This window comes from Brachypodium distachyon, chromosome 3, assembly GCF_000005505.3.
Source record: "Brachypodium distachyon strain Bd21 chromosome 3, Brachypodium_distachyon_v3.0, whole genome shotgun sequence".
NCBI lineage: Eukaryota > Viridiplantae > Streptophyta > Magnoliopsida > Poales > Poaceae > Brachypodium > Brachypodium distachyon.
This window is the reverse complement of record NC_016133.3, coordinates 362,412-382,222: the sequence shown is the minus strand read 5'-3', so window position 1 is coordinate 382,222 and position 19,811 is coordinate 362,412. Positions and strand designations below refer to the sequence as shown.

Sequence of the window (19,811 nt, the reverse complement as noted above, 5' to 3'; positions counted from 1 at the left end):
ATGACCAGGCGATCGAGCTATATATGCATGATGCGTCAGTATTTTGTCCCCCAAAAGTCGCATATATGTGTTTGTACGTATATACATAGCTCCCGTACGTACGTTTGGTCGCAACCTTTTTGCATGCTATGCTATTCATGCTGCATGTAGACAGACGTGTAGGTCACGTGGGCGCCCTCGTGTAGTCGTGTATACTATTCATGCAGTGCTCACGGCCAAGTACTAACTGTATATACGGAATACATAGCGTGTGTATTATACGACTGTACGTGCGTATACGCATGCAGGGCATGCATGCATGCGTGCGTTAACTCGATCTTGGGTCGATCGAAATGGATGATCCGACATGTACGTACGTTCGTTGACCCGGCCTCTGTGGCTCTGTATATAATATATATAGTACGCGCCGTACGGTACGTACGCACATGCATGCACTATATATACACGTACGTACAAATGTTGCCAGATGAAAACGAACGAACGTACACAGCAGTTGTTCGTTGGTCATTTGCTTTGGTTGATGGGGCACTATTCTGTAATAGACTTATCTGATCTGTTGTTTTTGGTCGGGCACATTTTTTACGACCAGCATTGTGTAATGTAATATAGACATTTCATAATTTTTGTCTCAAATTTGTCAAAAACACATGTATCTATTTTAAAAAACGTTTATTTTCACCAGGATTACGGGACACGGAGCGAGAATATTTGATTAGACACGCATTTGCATGCCTCCGAACAACGCACACGTATGTACTGCTAATTATTCGTGCATGTACCCGGCCGAACAATTATTGACATCGACACACACACACCGACGCGACCTATCCGCTCCACGTAATAATAGACCAAGAACGGAGCAAGTGGGCCCCCGTGGGTGTGGGCTTTGTATGCAGGCCCACCGACAGCCGGCGCCCGACCCGTTGCTGTCAAATGTACGGCCGGCCCATTGACGTACGCCGCGGCCCTGTCCGTCCTGGCGGAAGGGAAGAATGGACCTGGGAGTCGAGCCCTGTCATGTGGCCCCGGACTTGCAGCGTGTTGCTCCGTCTGGCTAGCAAACAAGAACAAGGCAGAGCAATGTTGTTGCATCTGCATTGCGACGTCACCTTTAGAGCAGTAATTGCTAGGGTGTGTCGGTAAGTAGCATGTACGTATTCCAGTCAGAGAACACGTACGTACGTACGTACACAAGCTTGCGAACCGAACTATGCATTGTAGCTGAAATCGTTAGTTGCATTGACGGATGGATGCACGAGACCGATCGGACCACGCACGCTAGCAATCTACAGTAGCCAGACAACACGCTGCGGACTGCACGTACGTACAAACACACATGCATGTGACTGCAGCGACAACAACAACGTACACTAATGAACTGGTCCATATATGCATGCAGCAGGAGGACTTGCACAATGCTGCACACACATTGAATTGTTGTGTGTCGTGTGTTCCCAACATAATGAACTAATGTCATCGTGCATGATTGTTGATATATTCACGCCACCACGGCATGCAACGTGCGTTACAAAACATTTGGTGACCGCCGATTTAATGCCCCTGTCCATCTCTCCGCTATCTTCTCTTGCATGGTCCATCTCTCCTGGCCCCGATCTGCATGTTCAAGTATAAGTGGATTGTCTAGTCATTTTCATCAGATCGGTTTTTTAGTTGCGTTGTCTGCGGGCGCAGTGCATGCCGTAGAGCTGCTGCCCCAGCAATGTCCTTGCGCCTGCAGCCAAAAATCGGACAAAGTAGTAAGCATATTCGACCCCAAACACACACAAGCTAAAACTTCTGCCCAAACAATCCTTGTACCTCCCTCAGGGAAAAAAAACTTGGACCAAAACCTCCATTTTCTAGGACGGAATTAACACAAAACATCGATCCGTTCGTCCACCTAGATCCAGCGAACTGGGCCGTGATTTCGTCCCTCCGTTCGGTTCGGTGGGCCCCGAACTGGATCGCCGGCCCATCTCGATCCACACGACACGAAACTGAAGTGGGAAGAGCGCTCGACGCGAGGGGATAAGGCCCGCCGCGACCTTACACAGAGATAGCTCCAATGGCGAGCGCGAGCGCGTGCCCCCGCCTCCTCTTCCTCTCCTTCCCCAGATCCCCCGCGCCGCCGCCGTCCACCGTCGGCGTCTCCTCCCGCGCGCGCGCCGCCGCCGCCGCTTCCTCCGTCTCCGCCTCTTCGTCCGACAGTCCCCCGCCGGCACCGGCGCCTGCGGACGGCGTGGGGCCGGCGGCGCCGACGCGGGGGGACAGGTACCTGGGGAGGCAGATGGCGGCCGCGGCCGCCGCGCGGGTGGTCGCGCCGCACGAGGACGCGGCCGAGAAGCGCCGCCGGAGGAAGGAGAAGCGGCGGGCGCTCGCGAAGAAGACGCCCTCCGGGGTCGCCTGCTGCTACGGATGCGGCGCGCCGCTGCATACCGACGAGGAGGGGTCGCCGGGCTACGTCGAGCCCGCCACCTACGAACTGGTAAGCTAAGCACCCGGGCTTCGCTCTCTGCCCCCTTCACTTCATCTTGATTACTACTTTTGACCCCATTTACCATGCTTCGTTAGCTATCCATTGATTTACCAAGCATGGAGTTCCAAATTACGCTAAAGTGTGAGATTTTTTTTTAACTTTGATTAAAATTGATGCCGAATGAGACCCTGGTCCGTGACACTTGCTCCGTCCAGCGTCCATGGTTCCTTGTCTTGGCCTGCCTTGTGATTTAGTATGTGCACTAGATCAACAAGCAGCTGTAAGGGTGATCTAAGCGTGTATGGTACAATACTAGTTCACGCCGTGATTCCTTGTATGATTATTGGACAAGTGACACTTTACTTTTTGTTTCCCGTGTGAGCAGAAGAAGAGGCACAATCAACTGAGAACCGTGCTGTGTGGAAGGTGCAAGCTGCTGTCACACGGACACATGGTCACCGCTGTTGGCGGTCATGGTGGTTATCCTGGGGGCAAGCAGTTTGTTTCCGCAGAGGAACTAAGGGAGAAGCTGTCGTACCTTCGTCACGAGAAAGCATTGATAGTGAAACTGGTAAAGAGTTTGTCCTGTCAAACCTAAATGGATGGCAGCATACTTGATTTTTTTTGCTTGTGCCTTTTCCCACGCTCATCTTCTAGCTGTTACGTGTAGGTTGACATCGTTGACTTCAATGGAAGTTTCCTGGCACGCATACGCGATTTTGCTGGTGCTAATCCCATTGTGCTTGTGATAACAAAGGTGGACTTTGCACCTTACCAAGTGTTAGTACTGTTACTGTTGACAGTCAACTAAATCTAGTTATTCCGTAGGTCGATCTTCTTCCTAGAGACACAGATTTGAATTGTATCGGCGACTGGGTTGTGGAGGCTGTTGTTAGGAAGAAGCTTAAGTGAGATCCTTTTTCCTGGGTTTTCCATTCTCCCACAATTATTTCGTCAACTCTTTACCTAATTGATTATATCGCTTGGCATCTGTAGTGTCCTTAGTGTCCATTTGACTAGTTCAAAGTCATTGGTTGGCATCACTGGGGTTATATCAGAGATTCAGCAGGAAAAGAAGGTCAGCTTGTTATATACTTACTGTGTTGACTTCTCATACTTGTTTCTTTTCCCAATCCTGACTACAATTTTACTTTTTCTTATCAGGCCCGAGATGTATATATACTGGTAAGCTGTCTTCAACTATTACGACTGAGAAAAATAAATATTACATCGTGTTGTCCTATTTTACAAATTGTGTCTCAGAACACTATTCCAGCCTGTCATTTGTAAAAATATATATAAGGAAGATCCAACAAGCCATGGTTTTGATACGCTGATCATCCTCGTGAAATAATAAATAGATAAATAAACAGTGCGGCAATCATCATATTTACTCCCTTTGCTTTTATTTTTTTCGTCATGCATAATCTGAATAGTAACATTTCTGCAATCGCCTACTATAGTTATATCTGATAATGTGATGTGTCTGTACACCATTACAGGGTTCAGCAAATGTTGGGAAATCTGCATTTATCAGTGCTATGCTAAGTATGCCCTTACGATTCTCTTTTTTGTGTGGGGACCCTTACCATTCTTGACTACCACCCTTTTGCAATTAGCTACTCTTTTTTGTTCATCTGTATCTTAATGATGCTAATAATTGGAGCCTACTGTTACAGAAACAATGGCATATAAAGATCCCGTGGCAGCTGCAGCTCAAAAATACAAGCCCATACAATCTGCTGTTCCTGGAACAACCCTAGGCCCCATTCAGATTGAAGCATTCTTAGGCGGAGGGGTACGTTTGCACATTTTTTGGCATTTTTCTAAGAAAGAATATTTCAGATACTGCCAACTTTGTAAGAAATTGTAATATGCTTTCTGTCTCGTACGTCAATTATGTGCTAATAAAAAAACCTTCCAACTTAGAGAGTTAGATGTCTTAAATCTCCATCCATCACATATATTTAACATGACATACAATAGGATAAGTGGGTCCAGTTTGAACATTAGTTTACACTATACAGTTGAATCTATGCATGACAGAAATTATACGACACACCTGGAGTCCATCTTCACCATAGGCAAGCAGCAGTGATCCACGCTGATGATCTACCATCTCTTGCACCACAAAGCCGCTTAAAAGGACGATGTTTTCCTGTACGTGTACCTCAATCCATAAAATCCATGTTACTTTCTCAAAACTTTCATACTAATCTTTTTCTTCAGAACATAATGTTATGTTCAGGCTAATGATACAGATGTTGGATTGAGCGGTAATACATTGTTCTGGGGTGGACTTGTCCGTATTGATGTTGTTAAGGTACCTAAAAAGCTCAATATCCCAGTAATGATATTTTCTCATCTTTTATAATTCACTTGTAAAGTAACAGACACTAAATGATAACCAATCTATTACCAGGCTCTTCCACGCACACGTCTGGCGTTCTATGGACCAAAGAAGTTAAATATAAATATGGTCCCCACCACAGAAGCAGATGAATTTTACGAGGTATGTGTCTGCTCTACTAGTTTGATTTTCATTTACTAGAAGCGGAAACGCCTCATGTACGACGTTTTGACATCCGATAGATGTACGACTCGACGTGGCCCAATTGAGTTTCTTGATTTTTCTTTTTCTGAGCTAATGAAGAGCCACCAAGCGGTTACGATTGGATGTGCTAGCTGCATCGTACACACGTCGTACATAAAAGATCGTACGTATAGCACTCCTCTACTAGAAGTAGCAATCTATTTCTTTTTTCAAGCTTTATTTTGAAAACTCGATCACAATTGTGAAGTGAGGTTTTACATTATTATGAGCAACTCATGCGTATTATTTACTTATTTTGCTCTTCAAAAATGTGCTTGTGTTCCTTCTCTTCCCGTCGCATCAATGCTCGCTGGTAATCTCTAGATATTTATGATAGTCACACCTATTTCCCTTATTATTTATTTATTTATTTTGTATTTAGGCTTTGCTCATCTAAGTAAAACAGTGTCCCTGCATGTCGTCTCAGCTGCTAAAAAAGTTGGCTTTTGGTTCTGCGTACTAGGTGGATTTAGCAAAATATGCCATATGAGTTCAGCAGCGGGGAAGACGTATTTTGGATGAGCATTTAATGTGTGCTTCCATCCAAATAAAATTGTTCACTTCACTTTTCAGAGAGAAGTCGGAGTTACATTGACTCCCCCGACCGGCCAGGAGAGAGCCGAAGGATGGTGTGGGCTTCAGGGTGTTCGCGAATTGCAGATAAAGTATGAAGAGCTTGATAGGTAATGTTCACAAATAACAGTGAAGTCATAACTTTGTCCAGCAATCATTTTTTGTCCAGCACTACTACGATATTTGCATGGCAAGGAGACATCGACAGTCATTCCCTATATATTTTGTAGCTATTTCATTTATCTAATCATTTTAATCATGAATGCATAATTGGCATCATCTCTCTTGCATAGACCTGCTTGTGACATTGCGATATCTGGACTTGGTTGGATCACGGTTGAACCTCTTGGTGTGCCATCTAGTGACCCGGATGGCAGCGCTGAGGAAGAAGGTGGTGCTATGGGTGAGCTGCATTTAAGAGTACATGTACCCAAGCCAGTCGAGGTCTTTGTCCGCGCCCCACTGCCCGTCGGTAAAGCAGCATCCCAGTGGTACCGGTACCAGGAGCTGACGGAGGCAGAAGAGGAGCTGAGACCTAAATGGCATTACTGATGCTCTACAGTTGCCAGTTACCTATATTCTTTTTCTGTGCTGCTGCTGCTCAGTTTTGTAGCTAGGATCAGCTGTTGAGATTGGTTCAGGAAACATCGGGCCAAATGTTGCTGTGTTCACTCTTGTTTGTTCTAATGCTTGGTTGATAGTAATTTGTGCAAAGAGTGTACCGAACTCAAGTGTTGTCAAAATTTGATAGTATTATATCATGGCTTCATTGTGCCTCCACACAATTCTCGGTTAAATCGATATATTTAGCTTCGGTGCATTGTGATGTCCCAATCGCGAACCAGTCCTTTCCTCTCGTCGTGGCATCATGCATCGCCGCCTTAGCCTAATGACATCACCACACACCTCGCTCCCAACCACAACCTCAGCCAAGGTGGCGCGACAACGCTGCTCCTCTCCTGCTTGAGCCGTCCCAACTTTCGGTCGTTTCTTTGTCCGTCTCTCCAAACAGGAAAGTGTCAACTCCACGCAAAGCGTAATCCGACTTCCTTTCGCTTTTGGTTTCGGTTTCGGCTAAAAGTGTTGTTTTTCATGCAAGCAACCCTAAAAATGGCCATGCCATAAAAGAGACGTACTACAACAAGTGAAGTACATTCTCATGGGCAACTTTCGGTCATTTCTTTGTCCGTCGCTCCAAACAGGAAAGTGTCAACCCCACGCAAAGTGTAATCTGACTTCCTTTCGGTTTCGGATAAAAGTGTTGTTTTTCATGCAAGCAACCTTAAAAAATGGCCATGTCATATTGAGACGTGCTACAACAAGTGAAGCACATTCTCATGGGCAGTTTGAATCCAACAGTGTCCTTGCAGGCCCATGTAAATCCAACCAAGATTTACCAACCCTGGAAATTCTACAGACAAACTCCCTGAAACACGCGTCAGTAGGAACTGAACTGTGGAGACTGTTCTAGAAGGAAGAGAGAAAGGGTCAGCAGTCAGCACTCACACCGATTAAGAAAGACTAGAAAGAAGTCAGAGACCGATCGAGACGTCGGCCGCCTCTTTGTCTTCCTCCCACCGACCTCGCGAAGGCCAGATGTGCTTCTTCTCCGGCGGTGTGCTTGGTTTCCTCCGCCGGACAGCATCCTCGTCAGGTAATCCGCACCCTGCTTCCCTTGCTTTGATCATCACTCTCACCCGGAAAATTCGTTTGAGTCTTTCTCTCCAATCAAACCCCGTCGCGTCCGTCCAAGCTCCAACACGATCGCGCCGCCGCGCCCTAGGTTTAGCTTCGTCGCCGTCATCGCGCCGCCTCGTCGCGTCCCTCCCCACTCCGGCCGCAATCGGGCCGGGTTAGCCGTTGGTTTTTGCACCCTAGTGGTTCAGCCACTAGTTAAACCCTAGCGGACTCCACAAATCCTCGGAAAGTCCGCACAAAAGTTTCCAATTTTCCGTGGAAGGTGCGCATGTCCTCAACAACGCCAATTATAGGCGACCGATCTCGTAGCCTATGGAGAATTCTGAGCACACACACCGAAGCGGCGGCGGTTTTTGTTGCACCTGAATGATGTATTTTCGTTTTCTGTCTATGCAGGATGGCTGCTCATGCTTCTGGTGGGGCCAGCGGTTCGACGGTGAAAGCCGGTTGCGATGATCCAGAGTCTACCATTGAGATCAATATCAAGACCCTGGATGGGCAAGTGCACAAGCTCCGCGTCAAGAAGAATGTAATTATGCTAGCTCTAGCTCTTGACTTGTTCGGTTTCGTCTAATGTCTGTCTGTAGACTGTTGAACTGCTTTTAAGTCAATGCTATTAGTTCCCGGCAATGCTTGATGAACTAATTGCCAAATCTTCCCAGGAGACTGTTTTGAACCTAAAGGAGAAGATAGTTGATGCAGCTGGGATTCCTGTAGACAAGCAACTGTTGATTTTTAGAGGAAGAATCTTAAATGAAGATCACAACCTCTTGTCAGAATACTGTATCCTTTTGTTTATGCATTTCTATTAAGGCTACAAAGTGTATTCTTACATCTCTACCTCAGTTATTACCTTGACGAGTCGTATTGAGTTTTTCCCGGGGCTAATACATATCGTATTGAAGATGCTAAGCTTTGATTGCTAGAAATAGGATCGAGAACCTTAAATCATTGCAAGCATCGGGTATTTATTCATTGAGGAATTCTCCTGTGTGCTTGGAATTTTTTGAGCCGTCCAATGTATATCCAACCTGTGCGAGGGGTGGCTGGATGGAGCAAGCTCCAATGCTCCATGCTTTTGAACCTGCGAGCTGGGGCCACTTCATGCCCCTTAAGCAATCGTGGATTGCCAGGACCGAGCTGTTCGGGGCGTCCGCGCCCAAAAATGTGTCGCGTGCCGCCTCTTCGCTATTCCTGCTGTCCCTCAATTTGGAAGGAGTGGAACAACCGTATTTTCAACCACTTGAGGCGTCCAGCGGAGGGTGTTATCTCCACTATTAGGAGCGAGGTGGTTAATTGGGGTTTAATTGACACATCAGGATTAGGTGCCCTGGTCTCTAGAGCTGATGATGTCCAGTCATATAGTCATCTTGTTTGTTTTCGTTTATAGTCTTCGTTTTTGTTTTTCTTGTACCCTATGTTTATACTCTCCCTGGGTTGAGTTCTTCTCGGCCTTCTTTGATATATAAATAGCAGGCCATGCTGTTTCGTAAAAAAAAACTAGTTAGTGTCGGGACAGTAGGTTTTTTTTTTGAGAAAAAGACGGTCGATTCCGTCATTCGATTAGGAGAGAAGAAACTGTACAAACAAACGGGCCCCGAAGGGTCCGAATAGAAAGAGAAGGGACAGTAGATTTTTACTGCCCGTTTGTCCGATACTTTAATGTATGCTTCTAAGTTTGAATTCCTGCCACATTTATCTGTGGATTGTATTGATTTCTCATGGTCATAACTCTGTTATCTATGTCCTTGACAATCCAAAGATTTGGAAGATGGATGTGCATTGCATTTGGTTGCTCGACGTACAACTGAGGGCCCACATTCCTCTGTAGCTTCTAAAGAAAGCACTCATGCTAATGGTGAATGTCGACTACAGTAACAATCCTGACTGCAACAACTATTTGGATATGCTGTCATGATTTATTATACCTACTTGGTGCCTTACCCTCTATCAGTGTTATAGGAGCTTGCTTGCATTATATATAGTTTTGTACTCTCAAATGTCATGTTTTCCATTTGCACACACAGAGAGCAGTATATGGTATGCCACATCCCATGATAGATAGTATTTAATCCTGGGAGGGATGAAAATAGTTTTTGCTAGTTGTGGACGAAAGTAGCCAGTGGCCTTTCAGGCTATTAAAAATGAGCAAGTGATTAATCCATGATTTATGTTTTGCTTTAGGGCCTGTTTGGAAGAGGGGTCATTTCTTGGTATTTAGTTTAATTTTTACTTGAATACCAAAAATTGCCGAGAAATACCATTATTCCAAACATCTCCTTAGTATGTGAACTATAAAAATCATTGTCTACTGTTTTCGTGTTAACATTGGTGGAAGCCAAGTTCTTTATTAGTCTACACAGAGGCTTTTCTAGAACGTTCTGTCACTGAAGTATTTTTTTTCTTTACCTCTGCTCATTTTAGATGTATTTGATTGCTTCTGAAGTCAACTGATTTATCATTGTCTCAGTATATGATTGGATAGCAATGTGATATCTTCAAAGGAAAAATAAGATTACATTATGATGAGTCTGGGCCTTATGAAACTTTTACATTTTTGTCACTGGTGCAGTTAATGTTGCTGAAAATGGAGGAATGCTAGGAGATTTGCAGAGGGTATGCTTCTAACATTTGTTGATTGTCTTAAAAAAATAGCTATTCCGCCACATTCATCAATTATTGAACACCGACTCTTTTTATTTTAGTTAATCTATCTATTTGTTTATTTATTCTCCTGTAGGAATTGCTAGTTGATTTGTACTCTGAGGGAGGTGACACGTTAAGGGATATTCTGGATGTTCTGGATATTCTTGATGTCTTAGGTCATGGGACTCCTGATGATGTGGAAATTGGAGCATTCTCGGTAAGGAGGTTTCTTATATGGGTCTGTTTAGGGTTCCAGCGATGTATCGATATTTTACTTTTCTGTGTTTGCTTAACCAGGGGCCATTAACCACTGCACCAGAAGGGGCTAATGATGTTGGAAGAACTCAGACAGGGAACCCAGCACAACCTAGGTTCTCAATTCTCAACCATCAAATCTACAAATTCTCGGCACACACACGCCTATCACACCATTCTCCATCCGCCGTCAAAATGTCCGCACAAAAAGTTCCAATTTTCCGTGGTAGATGCACGTGCTCAACGCCAATTATAGTATAGGCGATCTTTCGTGTTCTGTCTATGCAGGATGGTTTTTGTTGCACCTGGGAAGACGTGCCCAAGCGGTGGTTTTTGTTGCACCTGAATGGTTTATTTTCGTGTTCTGTCTATGCAGGATGGCTGGTGGTGATGCTTCTGGTGGGGCCAGCGGTTCGACGGTGAAAGCTGGTTGCGGTGATCCAGAATCTACCATTGAGATCAATATCAAGACCATGGATGGGCAAGTGCGCAAGCTCCGTGTCAAGAAGAATGTAATTATGCTCTAGCTCTTGACTTGTTTGGTTTCGTCTAATGTCTGTCTGTAGAATGTCGTTGAACTACTTTTAAGTCAATGCTATTAGAAAATGGGTGTTCAGCTCCCTGTTAATCCTCAGTTGCTGGCAATGCTTGATGAACTAATTGCCAAATCTTCCCAGGAGACTGTTTTGAACCTAAAGGAGAAGATAGCAGATGCAGCTGGGATTCCTGTTGACCATCAACGGTTGATTTTCAGAGGAAGAGTCTTGAATGACAATCACAGCCTCTTGTCGGAATACTGTATCCTTTTGTTTCTGCATTTCTGTCAAGCCTACAAGTACAAGGTGTATTAATTCTTACATCTCTACCTCAGTTACTACCTTGATGAGTCGTATTGAGTTTTTTCCAGGTCTAATGTCAGTTTTTTTGCGGATAGGTGTAATATCATATTAAAGATGCTAAGCTTTGATTGCTAGAAATAGGAACGAGAACCTCAGATCATTGTAAGCATTGGGTATTTATTCATTGAGGAGTTCTCCTGTGCTTGGCAAAAAATTTAGCTGTCCATTGGTTCACTAAGGTCACTCCCAATGCATCGTATCTTATGTATTAAATATATGTTTAGATACAATTTCTCTAATAGTTTATATCTTGGTGTTGTATCTAAACAAGCTATAATTTATTATGTTTTGTGGGAGAAGAGTTATGATTTTCCTTGGTTTTAGTGATAAGAGCTGTATCTAGATTAAGATACCATACCTGCATACCAGTCTCTTTCTTCATTAAATAGAATGCCACATCAGCATTTTTGAGTATGTGCCATACTTAAGATATAGTACACGGTGGAGCATTGGGAGTGGTCTAATGACTAGTTAGAGCAAGTATAATAAGATGATGTAAGTACGCTAGAAGGGTTTAAATATCTTGTTTTTGCTTAGTCGGCGGGGAGAGAAGATGAGAGAGAAGAGAAGTGGGCTATAAGCGAATAGCTAACTGCAGCACATGCTCCTAGATACCATTTGAGAATGCTATGTGGGCCATGTATTAATAAAGTAATACAATCTTATAACCAACTATTATACATGCTAGCTATTGCACTAACTATATATAGCTGACATGGCATCAACTAATAGCCAGCAGTTGGCTATACTATTAATCTTGCTCTTAGTGCCAGGAACAGTAGGTTTTATTGCTCCTTTGTCCAATACTTTAATTTAATGTATGCTTTCAAGTTTGATATCCTGCCACATTTATCTGCGGGCTCATGATCATAACTCTGTTATTTATGTCCTTGACAATCCAAAGATTTGGAAGATGGATATACATTGCATTTAGTTGCTCGACTTACAACTGAGGGCCAACATTCTTCTGGCACTTCTGAAGAAAGCACCCACGCTAATGGTAAATGTCGACTACAATATCAATCCTGACTGCAAAAATTATTTGGATATGCTTTGATGCTTTCATGATTCATTAGACCTACTTGGTGCCTTACCCTCTGTTAGTGTTATAGGAGATCAAATTATGCTTGCGTTATAGTTTTGTACTCTCAAATTTCATGTTTTCATTTGCGCTTACATAAAGCTGTATATGGTGTTCACACTCCATGATAGATAGCCCTCAGATTCATACTAAGTGTCCTCGACACTTATTATGGAGATCCATAATAAGTGTCCGGGACACTTATTATGGATCGGAGGTAGTAGTATTTAATCCTGGGAGGGCTGAAATTAGTTTTGGGTAGCAATGTGATATCTTAAAAAAAAATTACGTTATGATGAGTCTGGGCCTTATGAACCTTTTACATTTTTGTCACTGGTGCAGTTAATGTTGCTGAAAATGGAGGAGGATATTTGGGCATGGTATGCTTCTATCGTTTGTTGACTATGTCTTCAAAAATTAGCCACAATCATCAATTATTGAACATCAACTCGTTTTATTTTAGTTAATCTACTTATTTGTTTATTTATTCTCTTGTAGGAATCAATAGATGATTTGCGCTCTGAGGGGATGATAGGTGACTTGGCTAGGGATATTCTGAATATGCTTGACTTCATTGGTCTTGGGATGCCTGATGATGTGGAAAATGGAGCATTCTCGGTAAGGAGGTTTCTTATATGTACCCGCAAAAAAAGAAGGTTTCTTATATGGGTCTGTTTAGGATTCCTGCGGTGTATCAATATTTACTTTTCTGTGGTTGCTTAACCAGGTGCCATCAACCATTGCACCAGAAGGGGCTAATAATGCTGGAAGAACTCAGACAGGGAACCCAACGCAACCTAGGTTCTCAATTCTCAACAATCAAATCCGCGTGCCACAATTTCAACCAGGAGAGACTATTCCCCGCAACATGGTAGTATATTGTTCATTCTTTTTCTTCTTGCTGTTTTGCCATCTCTATTTCATTCTAATTTTAGTATTGATGACCATATATGTTGATGACAGGTTATTCCTGATTCCATGATGACTCTTTTGGGGTACATCAATCGCATGGACCAAGTATTGCAGAACAATGGTATGATTTTTTCCCTTTTTGCAGCTGGTTAATTCGTTGCTCGTCAATAGTACTATTATCTGTTAGCTTAGTATTTAATCTTGTCGTGTGCTTAATAAACATGTAAACAGCTTGATCACATTTGTTAAGTGGTCAGCTTGAGTGGTACTTACTGCGGTACAGGCATGGGCACTGTGTAGCCCTTGACTTGGTGTGAGTAGCAGCATGGCGATGTGATGCCCATGACTGTAAATAGTGCAGCAGTAAGGTAAGGAAGCAGTACTCGTCAGCAATAGTGTAGCTGGTCGGGGGGAAAATCTGCTCCTTTGTAACGTTATCAGGCTCTCTCTTCTGCATTCAGATGAAGAGAGTCATAAACTGAAAAACAAAAAAAGAAGGGCAGGCACAAGAAGGCAGTGCCGCCTGGACCAAAAACTTCAGTGTGTTCTTACTCTGTTTTTCTCCCTTCTTTGTATCTTCTCTGCTCCAAGGAGGTAGTTTAGGTCTTGCTGTTGAGTCCACCGTGAAATTGTGAGGCTGAGCGAGACCCTGGGCCATCATTATCTGTGACATTCTTTTTTGATGATATAAATGTAGGTGTTCCATCTGTGGACTCAAATGCTCAGCAACAACAAAGATCAGCTGATGCTTATTTAAACCAAAGATTCCCAAGTCCTGAGGTGCTGGTTTCAGTAGTTGAAAGAGCCCAACAACTTCTTGGCGGCAGTGCTTCTTCCGCTCTTTCTGTATGTTATTTTTCTAACCTGTAGTTGTATTCTACGCCTCCAACCTTCAAATATTTCACCTTTGACAGTGACACTAAACTACATAATGATTTTTCCTTCTATTGTAGTCTCCTAATCAATGTTCGGTAAACAAGAATGCATTACCCTTCTAGTAATTTTTTGGTTGTCTTTATTTTTACTCCCTCCGATCCATATTAAGTGTCTCAGATTTAGTACAATCTGAGACACTTATTATGGATCGGAGGGAGTTGATAGCATTATGGAAAACTAACTGAACTGGACATTTAAAGTTTTGCCTTTGCCCATCCTCCAAACACAACACTCTGTGACCTCCATTAACCTGATTTTCTGTCTCAGCATCTTGCACAACATATTCAGAGAGATGCTGCTACTAGTGATACATCTATACGAAGCAGATCCAGAATGAATCAGCTCAGTTAGGAGTAGCAATGCAGCATTTGGGGGCTATGCTTTTGGAGCTTGGAAGGACAATGACGATGCTTAGAATGGGGACATCTCCTGTATGCATTTTTCTACCATGCCATGTCTCTGATTTCACACATTTTTAACTATATTCTGAAAGCTTGCCAATTTTGCAGGCCAATGCTTTTGTAAATGCTGGGTCTGCTATTTATATAAACCCTGCAGGACCAAATCCAATCATGGTTCAGGTGAAATATTGAGATACTTCTTCGCGTTGGTTTTGATGTGCTCTGCCATTCTAATAACATTAACTATTATGTCTGCAGCCATCTTTCCAGAGTGCCCCTCGTTCTGGAGTTTCCAGCATACCAGTTCTTGGTGCAAGTCCTGTTGTTATTGTTGATACTTCTCAAACATCTGGTGCCAATGATGATGGTGGTAAGGCCACATCTATTGCATTTTAAGTACTAATTTTGAGGGGAAAAGGTATTTAAGTGGGCTATTGGATGATCAAATTGTTAGTGTGTGTATAGGCTATAGTTAACCCAAGCCCATGTTGGCGGTCTGTTGGTCAACTAGCGGATTAATGACTCCTCTTGTTATGTGCAGGATCGTCAGAGCAATAGGATCATTGGAACTGGCCGTCACCGTAGAGGCTCCACATCTCTCTACTTCCTTGACATCCTTCACCTTCCTTCAGCTTCCGCATCATCTGTGTTTCCTGCTAACAGCTCAACATCAAGAAAGTTCTCTTTTGCCCAGTGGCACCACCGTTTAGGTGATTTATGTGGTTCTCGTTTATCTACTCTTGTTCAGCAGGGTGTTTTAGGTCGTGTATCCGTAGATGCTGGTTTTCACTGTAAGGGCTTGTAAGCTAGGGTTGTCACGAACATCATGTCATATTTGTTGATGATCACTCTCTATTTTATGAAGCATCATTAATTGCCTTAGAAATGACCTGGGTCCTTATGACGTATTCTAATTTATACCTCCCACTCGATGCTGAAAACAGGCTTTAAATTTCGTGTTAATTGCCTTATAAACGGTGATAAGTCTAAGGATGCAGATGTCAGACTCCTCATAAATGGTCTCACAATTATAAAGTAGATTTGCTTTCTGAACCCTTCGATTGACAGATATGGTGACATATCACAAGTGTCCTTGATATTTGGTGTACTGTCTAGGTCCATAGTTTGTTCTTGTGGGATTTACAGGCAGCATGGGAACCACGTCGGGGAAATTCAAGTGCGTGTTTACTGTCCTGAGCTGAGTCTCTTGGATGGCAAGTAGGCACTTTAAGACTACAAGGCTCAGTTGTTGGGAAAGTTTATTTTCTCGAGTCCTTTCAAGCAACAGTAAAATATTCCTAAATATCTACTGGCATCTTGTGTCCTGGTCACAAACCTGTAGTTTTGAAGTTCTAATGAGTGCTTATCACATTTTGATCTCTCTCCACTGACTTGTGTTTTATCCACTTCATATCTAGCTTGGTTTGGAAACAAATCTAACGATGACTATATAAAGTTCATGGTTCAGTTTGTTGTTTAATTGAATATAGCATATTTGGACCTACTGTATATGCTAGACGGCCCCTCTCTCTGTTTGGACTCCCTCGTAGCCCATAAGAAGCATTTTTATTTCCTTAATGTTGATAGCCAGGTTCTTCTACTTAGTGTGAAGTCCTGAACCTTGCATATGTGACATCACTCATGTTTTGCATTTTGTGGACAGAGTAATCTTCACCAAGCCTGCGAACACACATCGAGCAACCTGGTTCCCCTGAAGATATCTTTGGTGCTGTCCTTGAAATTACGTGCTGCTCAAGCAGTCAAGCTTTTGGTGAAGACGAGAGCATTCCGGTCATGCTTGAAGAGCTTGCTAATGATCAAAGCTTGCCGATGTATGTTTTGTGCAAAGTTTACTTTTATAAGTAAGCTAGCTCTGTTGTAGTTAAAACATGCAATGTATCGTGTACTTGATCCCACGGAAGTTAAATTGTTGGCCAATGCTACAGTATGAGATTATATTATACACATAAGTCTTCTGGGTATATGGGTCTGTTGAGACTATTGTATACCGTTGATTGGTAGTACCATGAATATAGACTATAATTATTATAAGGAGTACTATGCATAGTTATTTATCAGGAGAGTGATTCTTTCCCCTTGTTGATCTACTATTGTTAAGAAAAAACTGCTGATGTTTACCCTAACCTGCCGCTCTGAATAAATGTTTTTTCAGGAGTACTGGAAACTTCTGCTCGAGCAAGTCAGCAAGAGGATACAATCAGAATCTGAGACTGAGAAGCAGCCTTGAAGCATGGCATGAGGAGTGGGTTATACATTACAGCCGATTTGGTGGATATATGGGGCGTAAACCATGTGTTCGGTCCCGTTCGTTCGCTCGTTGAACAGTACATTTACTTTAAAACAAGGGCATACAGAAGTCAGGCACCATGTTGTGGATGTAAGTGTGTCTCCAAATGTTGAGGATGCAAGTGTTTCTCTAAATGTTGTGGATGTAATTGTCTCTCTAAATGTTTTTACCAAATTTGCTAGTGGCTTATGCACATTGTTTGAGAAGCCATCCGTGGATCATTTGTGGTGTTGACATTTGTTCATCAATGTGATGTTACTGTGGCAGATCTGAGGTTAGTGCTTACTTTCGATTCCTCCGATCATTTGGTAGTTGTGCTCACCATTATATCTGCTAATTGCAGTCTGGGGCAGGATGATTTCTTTTTTATGAACTGTTCTAGATTTTTGTTTCATGCTTCTTACACGAAGATGGGAGGAGATGATCATCGTGGAAGCGGAGCAGATTGTCCGATGTCATGTCAAACTTATATTGGAACTGGTAGGATTACAACACCTCAATTTCCTTTTTAGCACCTTTTATTTTGAATCTTCAAACATGGAGCATCACGTTCAGTACAAAGTAGGAGCCAGTTGTTTAGAGTTATCTGCAATCCTTCAATTTTCGTAATATTTTGTGTTACAAATAAGTATATAATTCGAAACATAATTTTGACATCCATAGGAGTAATATTCTCTCCTAACAAAACATAACTGCAATGCTAGTGCATTTTACACTCACAGCGTCTAGCTAATTATCCAGTTAGAACAATTTAAACTGTTGGGCTGCACACATTCCGTAAAGCTTTGTATGAATAAATGGAGAAATATGCTATGGACATAAAATGAAAACTAAAAACACATAACCCTGTACCTTCGGTCAATGTGTGCATAGCTAACTCAAGAGTTCACTGTTTTTTCAGGCATTATGAGGGGTGTTATGCATTATTATTTCACAAGAGCGTGTTTCTTTTTTCCATTGTAAGAAGAAAGAAGTTATGGTTAGACAGACACTTGCTAAGTGCAAGCACCAAACAGCACAACAAACACGGGCGTCATTCTTTCTTTCCCCTTGTCGCTCTACTATTTGTAAGAAAAACAACTGATGTTAACCCTAACCCACTGCTGTTGCCAGGGCTACTTGAAACTTGTGCTCGAACAAGTAGGCAGAGGATACACTCTGAACCTGATTCCAAGAATGTATTCATTTACATGAGATTTGGAGCACGGTTCGCTCCCTGCACAGTAACTTCTGAAACAAGGAAATGCAATAACAAGATTGGGAGTTGCTTCAAGAGGAATACGACCTGAAGGAGAATGTGAAGCACTGGATCGACGCGTGGTTTGTTTGTTGAAGAGAACTGCATGCTAAAATTAAAGCAATAAGTGCATCAACTCCAAGGAGGATTCACATGTTCATGATTTATGAATGGACAATAGAGCTCCTGCTTCCATGCATTCTCCCCGGAAGCGTTTTATTGTCCCCTTAATTTGTCATTCAAATTTGATGCCCTGCCTGTGCCCCAAATGGATCCAGTGTATATTGGCCTGTAATGGGAGCAGTGAATTGATCATGGAAAGATTTAATTTACAGATGTAACTAGATGTCCGTTTCATGGATGGTAGACTGTATAGAATATGCTATGTACTTATGCTGGTTCAGTAAGGATTGGATACACGTATACCATAAGCCCTGGTGGTGCCTTCGTGTAGGCTCTGGTATATGCACTGATCATACCAGGGGCAATGGAATCAAGTGTTGATGATCTCAGTTGCAAATTTTAAAATAGGAAATAATATGTTGGGTAATATGTGGTCTGATCTGCTTGTCATCGCAGCAGTCACTGCTTCTTAGTTACCCACCATCTCAGGTAAATGTAGGCAGCATGCACATAAGTTCAGTAAAAAGATGTACCATGCAAACAGGTTCAGTAAAAAATTGTACCATGCATATAAGTTCAGTAAAAAATGTGTCATACATATAAACTCAGTAAAAATGTGTGTGCGTATAAGTTTAGTAAAAAATGTCTCGTAAATATAAGCTCGGTAGGAAAAAAAATGTATCATACATATAAGCTCGGTAAAAATGTATCGTACACATAAGTTTGGTAAAAGAATGTATCATACATAAGGTAAGAAAAATGCATCGTACACTTAAGTTCTGTAAAAACAATGTATCATACATGTAAGCTCAGTAAGAAAAATGTGTCGCACATGTAAGCTCAGTAAAAATGTGTCGCACATGTAAATTCGCTAAACCAATGTATCAGACATATGAGTTGGTAAAAATGTGTATCATAATTCACTAAAAAAAATGTGTCATGCATATAAGTTCAATAAAAAAATGTGACATGCATATAAGTTCAGTAAAAATTGTGTCATACATATGAGTTCGGTAAAAAATGTGCCATCCGTGGAAGTTCGGTAAAAATGTGTCTTACATATAAATTCTGTAAAAAAAAATGTGTCATACATATAAGTTCAGTAAAAAATGTGTCGTGGCGCACATGTAAGCTCTGTAAAAATGTATCATACATATGAGTTCGGTAAAACAATGTATCAGACATATGAGTTGGTAAAAATGGGTATCATAATTCAGCAAAAAAAATGTGTCATGCATATAAGCTCAATATAAAAATGTGTCATGCATATAAGTTCGGTAAAAAAATGTGTCATCCGTAGAAGTGTGGTAAAAATGTGTCTTACATATAAGTTCATTAAAAAAATGTGTCGTACATAAGTTCATTAAAAAATGTGTCGTACATAAGTTCATTAAAAAATGTGTCGTACATATAAGTCAGGAAATGCAACTGTTACTGCTCTTCCCTGATGGCGCCCATGTCACTGACCATCCAAATGATTCCTGTCATCCTTGTTCATCAGGTGGCGTTTCTGTTTCACAGGAAACAGAGGATGATGGACATATATACCAGAAGGCAAGCTTTCTCAAATGTCGCTTACCTTGTGTTGTTGAAATGGCCTAAGGAATAATTCATACAGCTAACACCACTCCGCGGCTATAACAAACAGTTTGATGGATGATCTGATGCACTCA

The 19,811-nt window shown here is 42.3% G+C and overlaps 2 protein-coding genes across 3 annotated transcripts; both read left to right on the top strand.

Moving 5' to 3' along the window:
• The first annotated feature begins 2,025 nt into the window (after positions 1-2,025).
• On the top strand, positions 2,026-6,427 carry LOC100824396 (putative nitric oxide synthase). Of its 2 annotated transcripts, XM_024462100.1 has the most exons (14): positions 2,026-2,485; positions 2,862-3,047; positions 3,147-3,233; positions 3,305-3,384; positions 3,473-3,554; positions 3,641-3,661; positions 3,979-4,024; positions 4,156-4,274; positions 4,523-4,636; positions 4,725-4,799; positions 4,899-4,988; positions 5,130-5,193; positions 5,643-5,752; positions 5,936-6,427. In XM_024462100.1, the coding sequence occupies exons 1-13, from the start codon at positions 2,066-2,068 to the stop codon at positions 5,738-5,740; spliced, it is 1,482 nt and encodes a 493-aa protein (XP_024317868.1). In that variant the 5' UTR covers positions 2,026-2,065; the 3' UTR covers positions 5,741-5,752; positions 5,936-6,427. The 2 variants fall into 2 exon arrangements, with proteins under 2 accessions (XP_024317868.1, XP_003570776.1); XM_003570728.4 differs by lacking the exon at positions 5,130-5,193 and having other exon boundaries at positions 2,029-2,485.
• A 556-nt stretch (positions 6,428-6,983) lies between these two features.
• LOC100840143 (large proline-rich protein BAG6-like) lies at positions 6,984-18,446 on the top strand. The gene is given in 25 exon segments (XM_024460436.1): positions 6,984-7,296; positions 7,737-7,869; positions 8,003-8,123; positions 9,103-9,198; positions 9,913-9,956; positions 10,081-10,203; positions 10,284-10,357; positions 10,618-10,753; positions 10,919-11,039; positions 12,045-12,140; positions 12,564-12,601; positions 12,720-12,839; positions 12,949-13,092; positions 13,185-13,254; positions 13,831-13,979; positions 14,337-14,388; positions 14,391-14,500; positions 14,579-14,650; positions 14,729-14,840; positions 15,012-15,180; positions 16,134-16,302; positions 16,644-16,868; positions 16,961-17,052; positions 17,122-17,258; positions 17,680-18,446. Coding segments are annotated over 19 exon segments (1,827 nt in total). The 5' UTR covers positions 6,984-7,296; position 7,737; the 3' UTR covers positions 15,029-15,180; positions 16,134-16,302; positions 16,644-16,868; positions 16,961-17,052; positions 17,122-17,258; positions 17,680-18,446.
• The last annotated feature ends 1,365 nt before the right edge of the window (positions 18,447-19,811 follow it).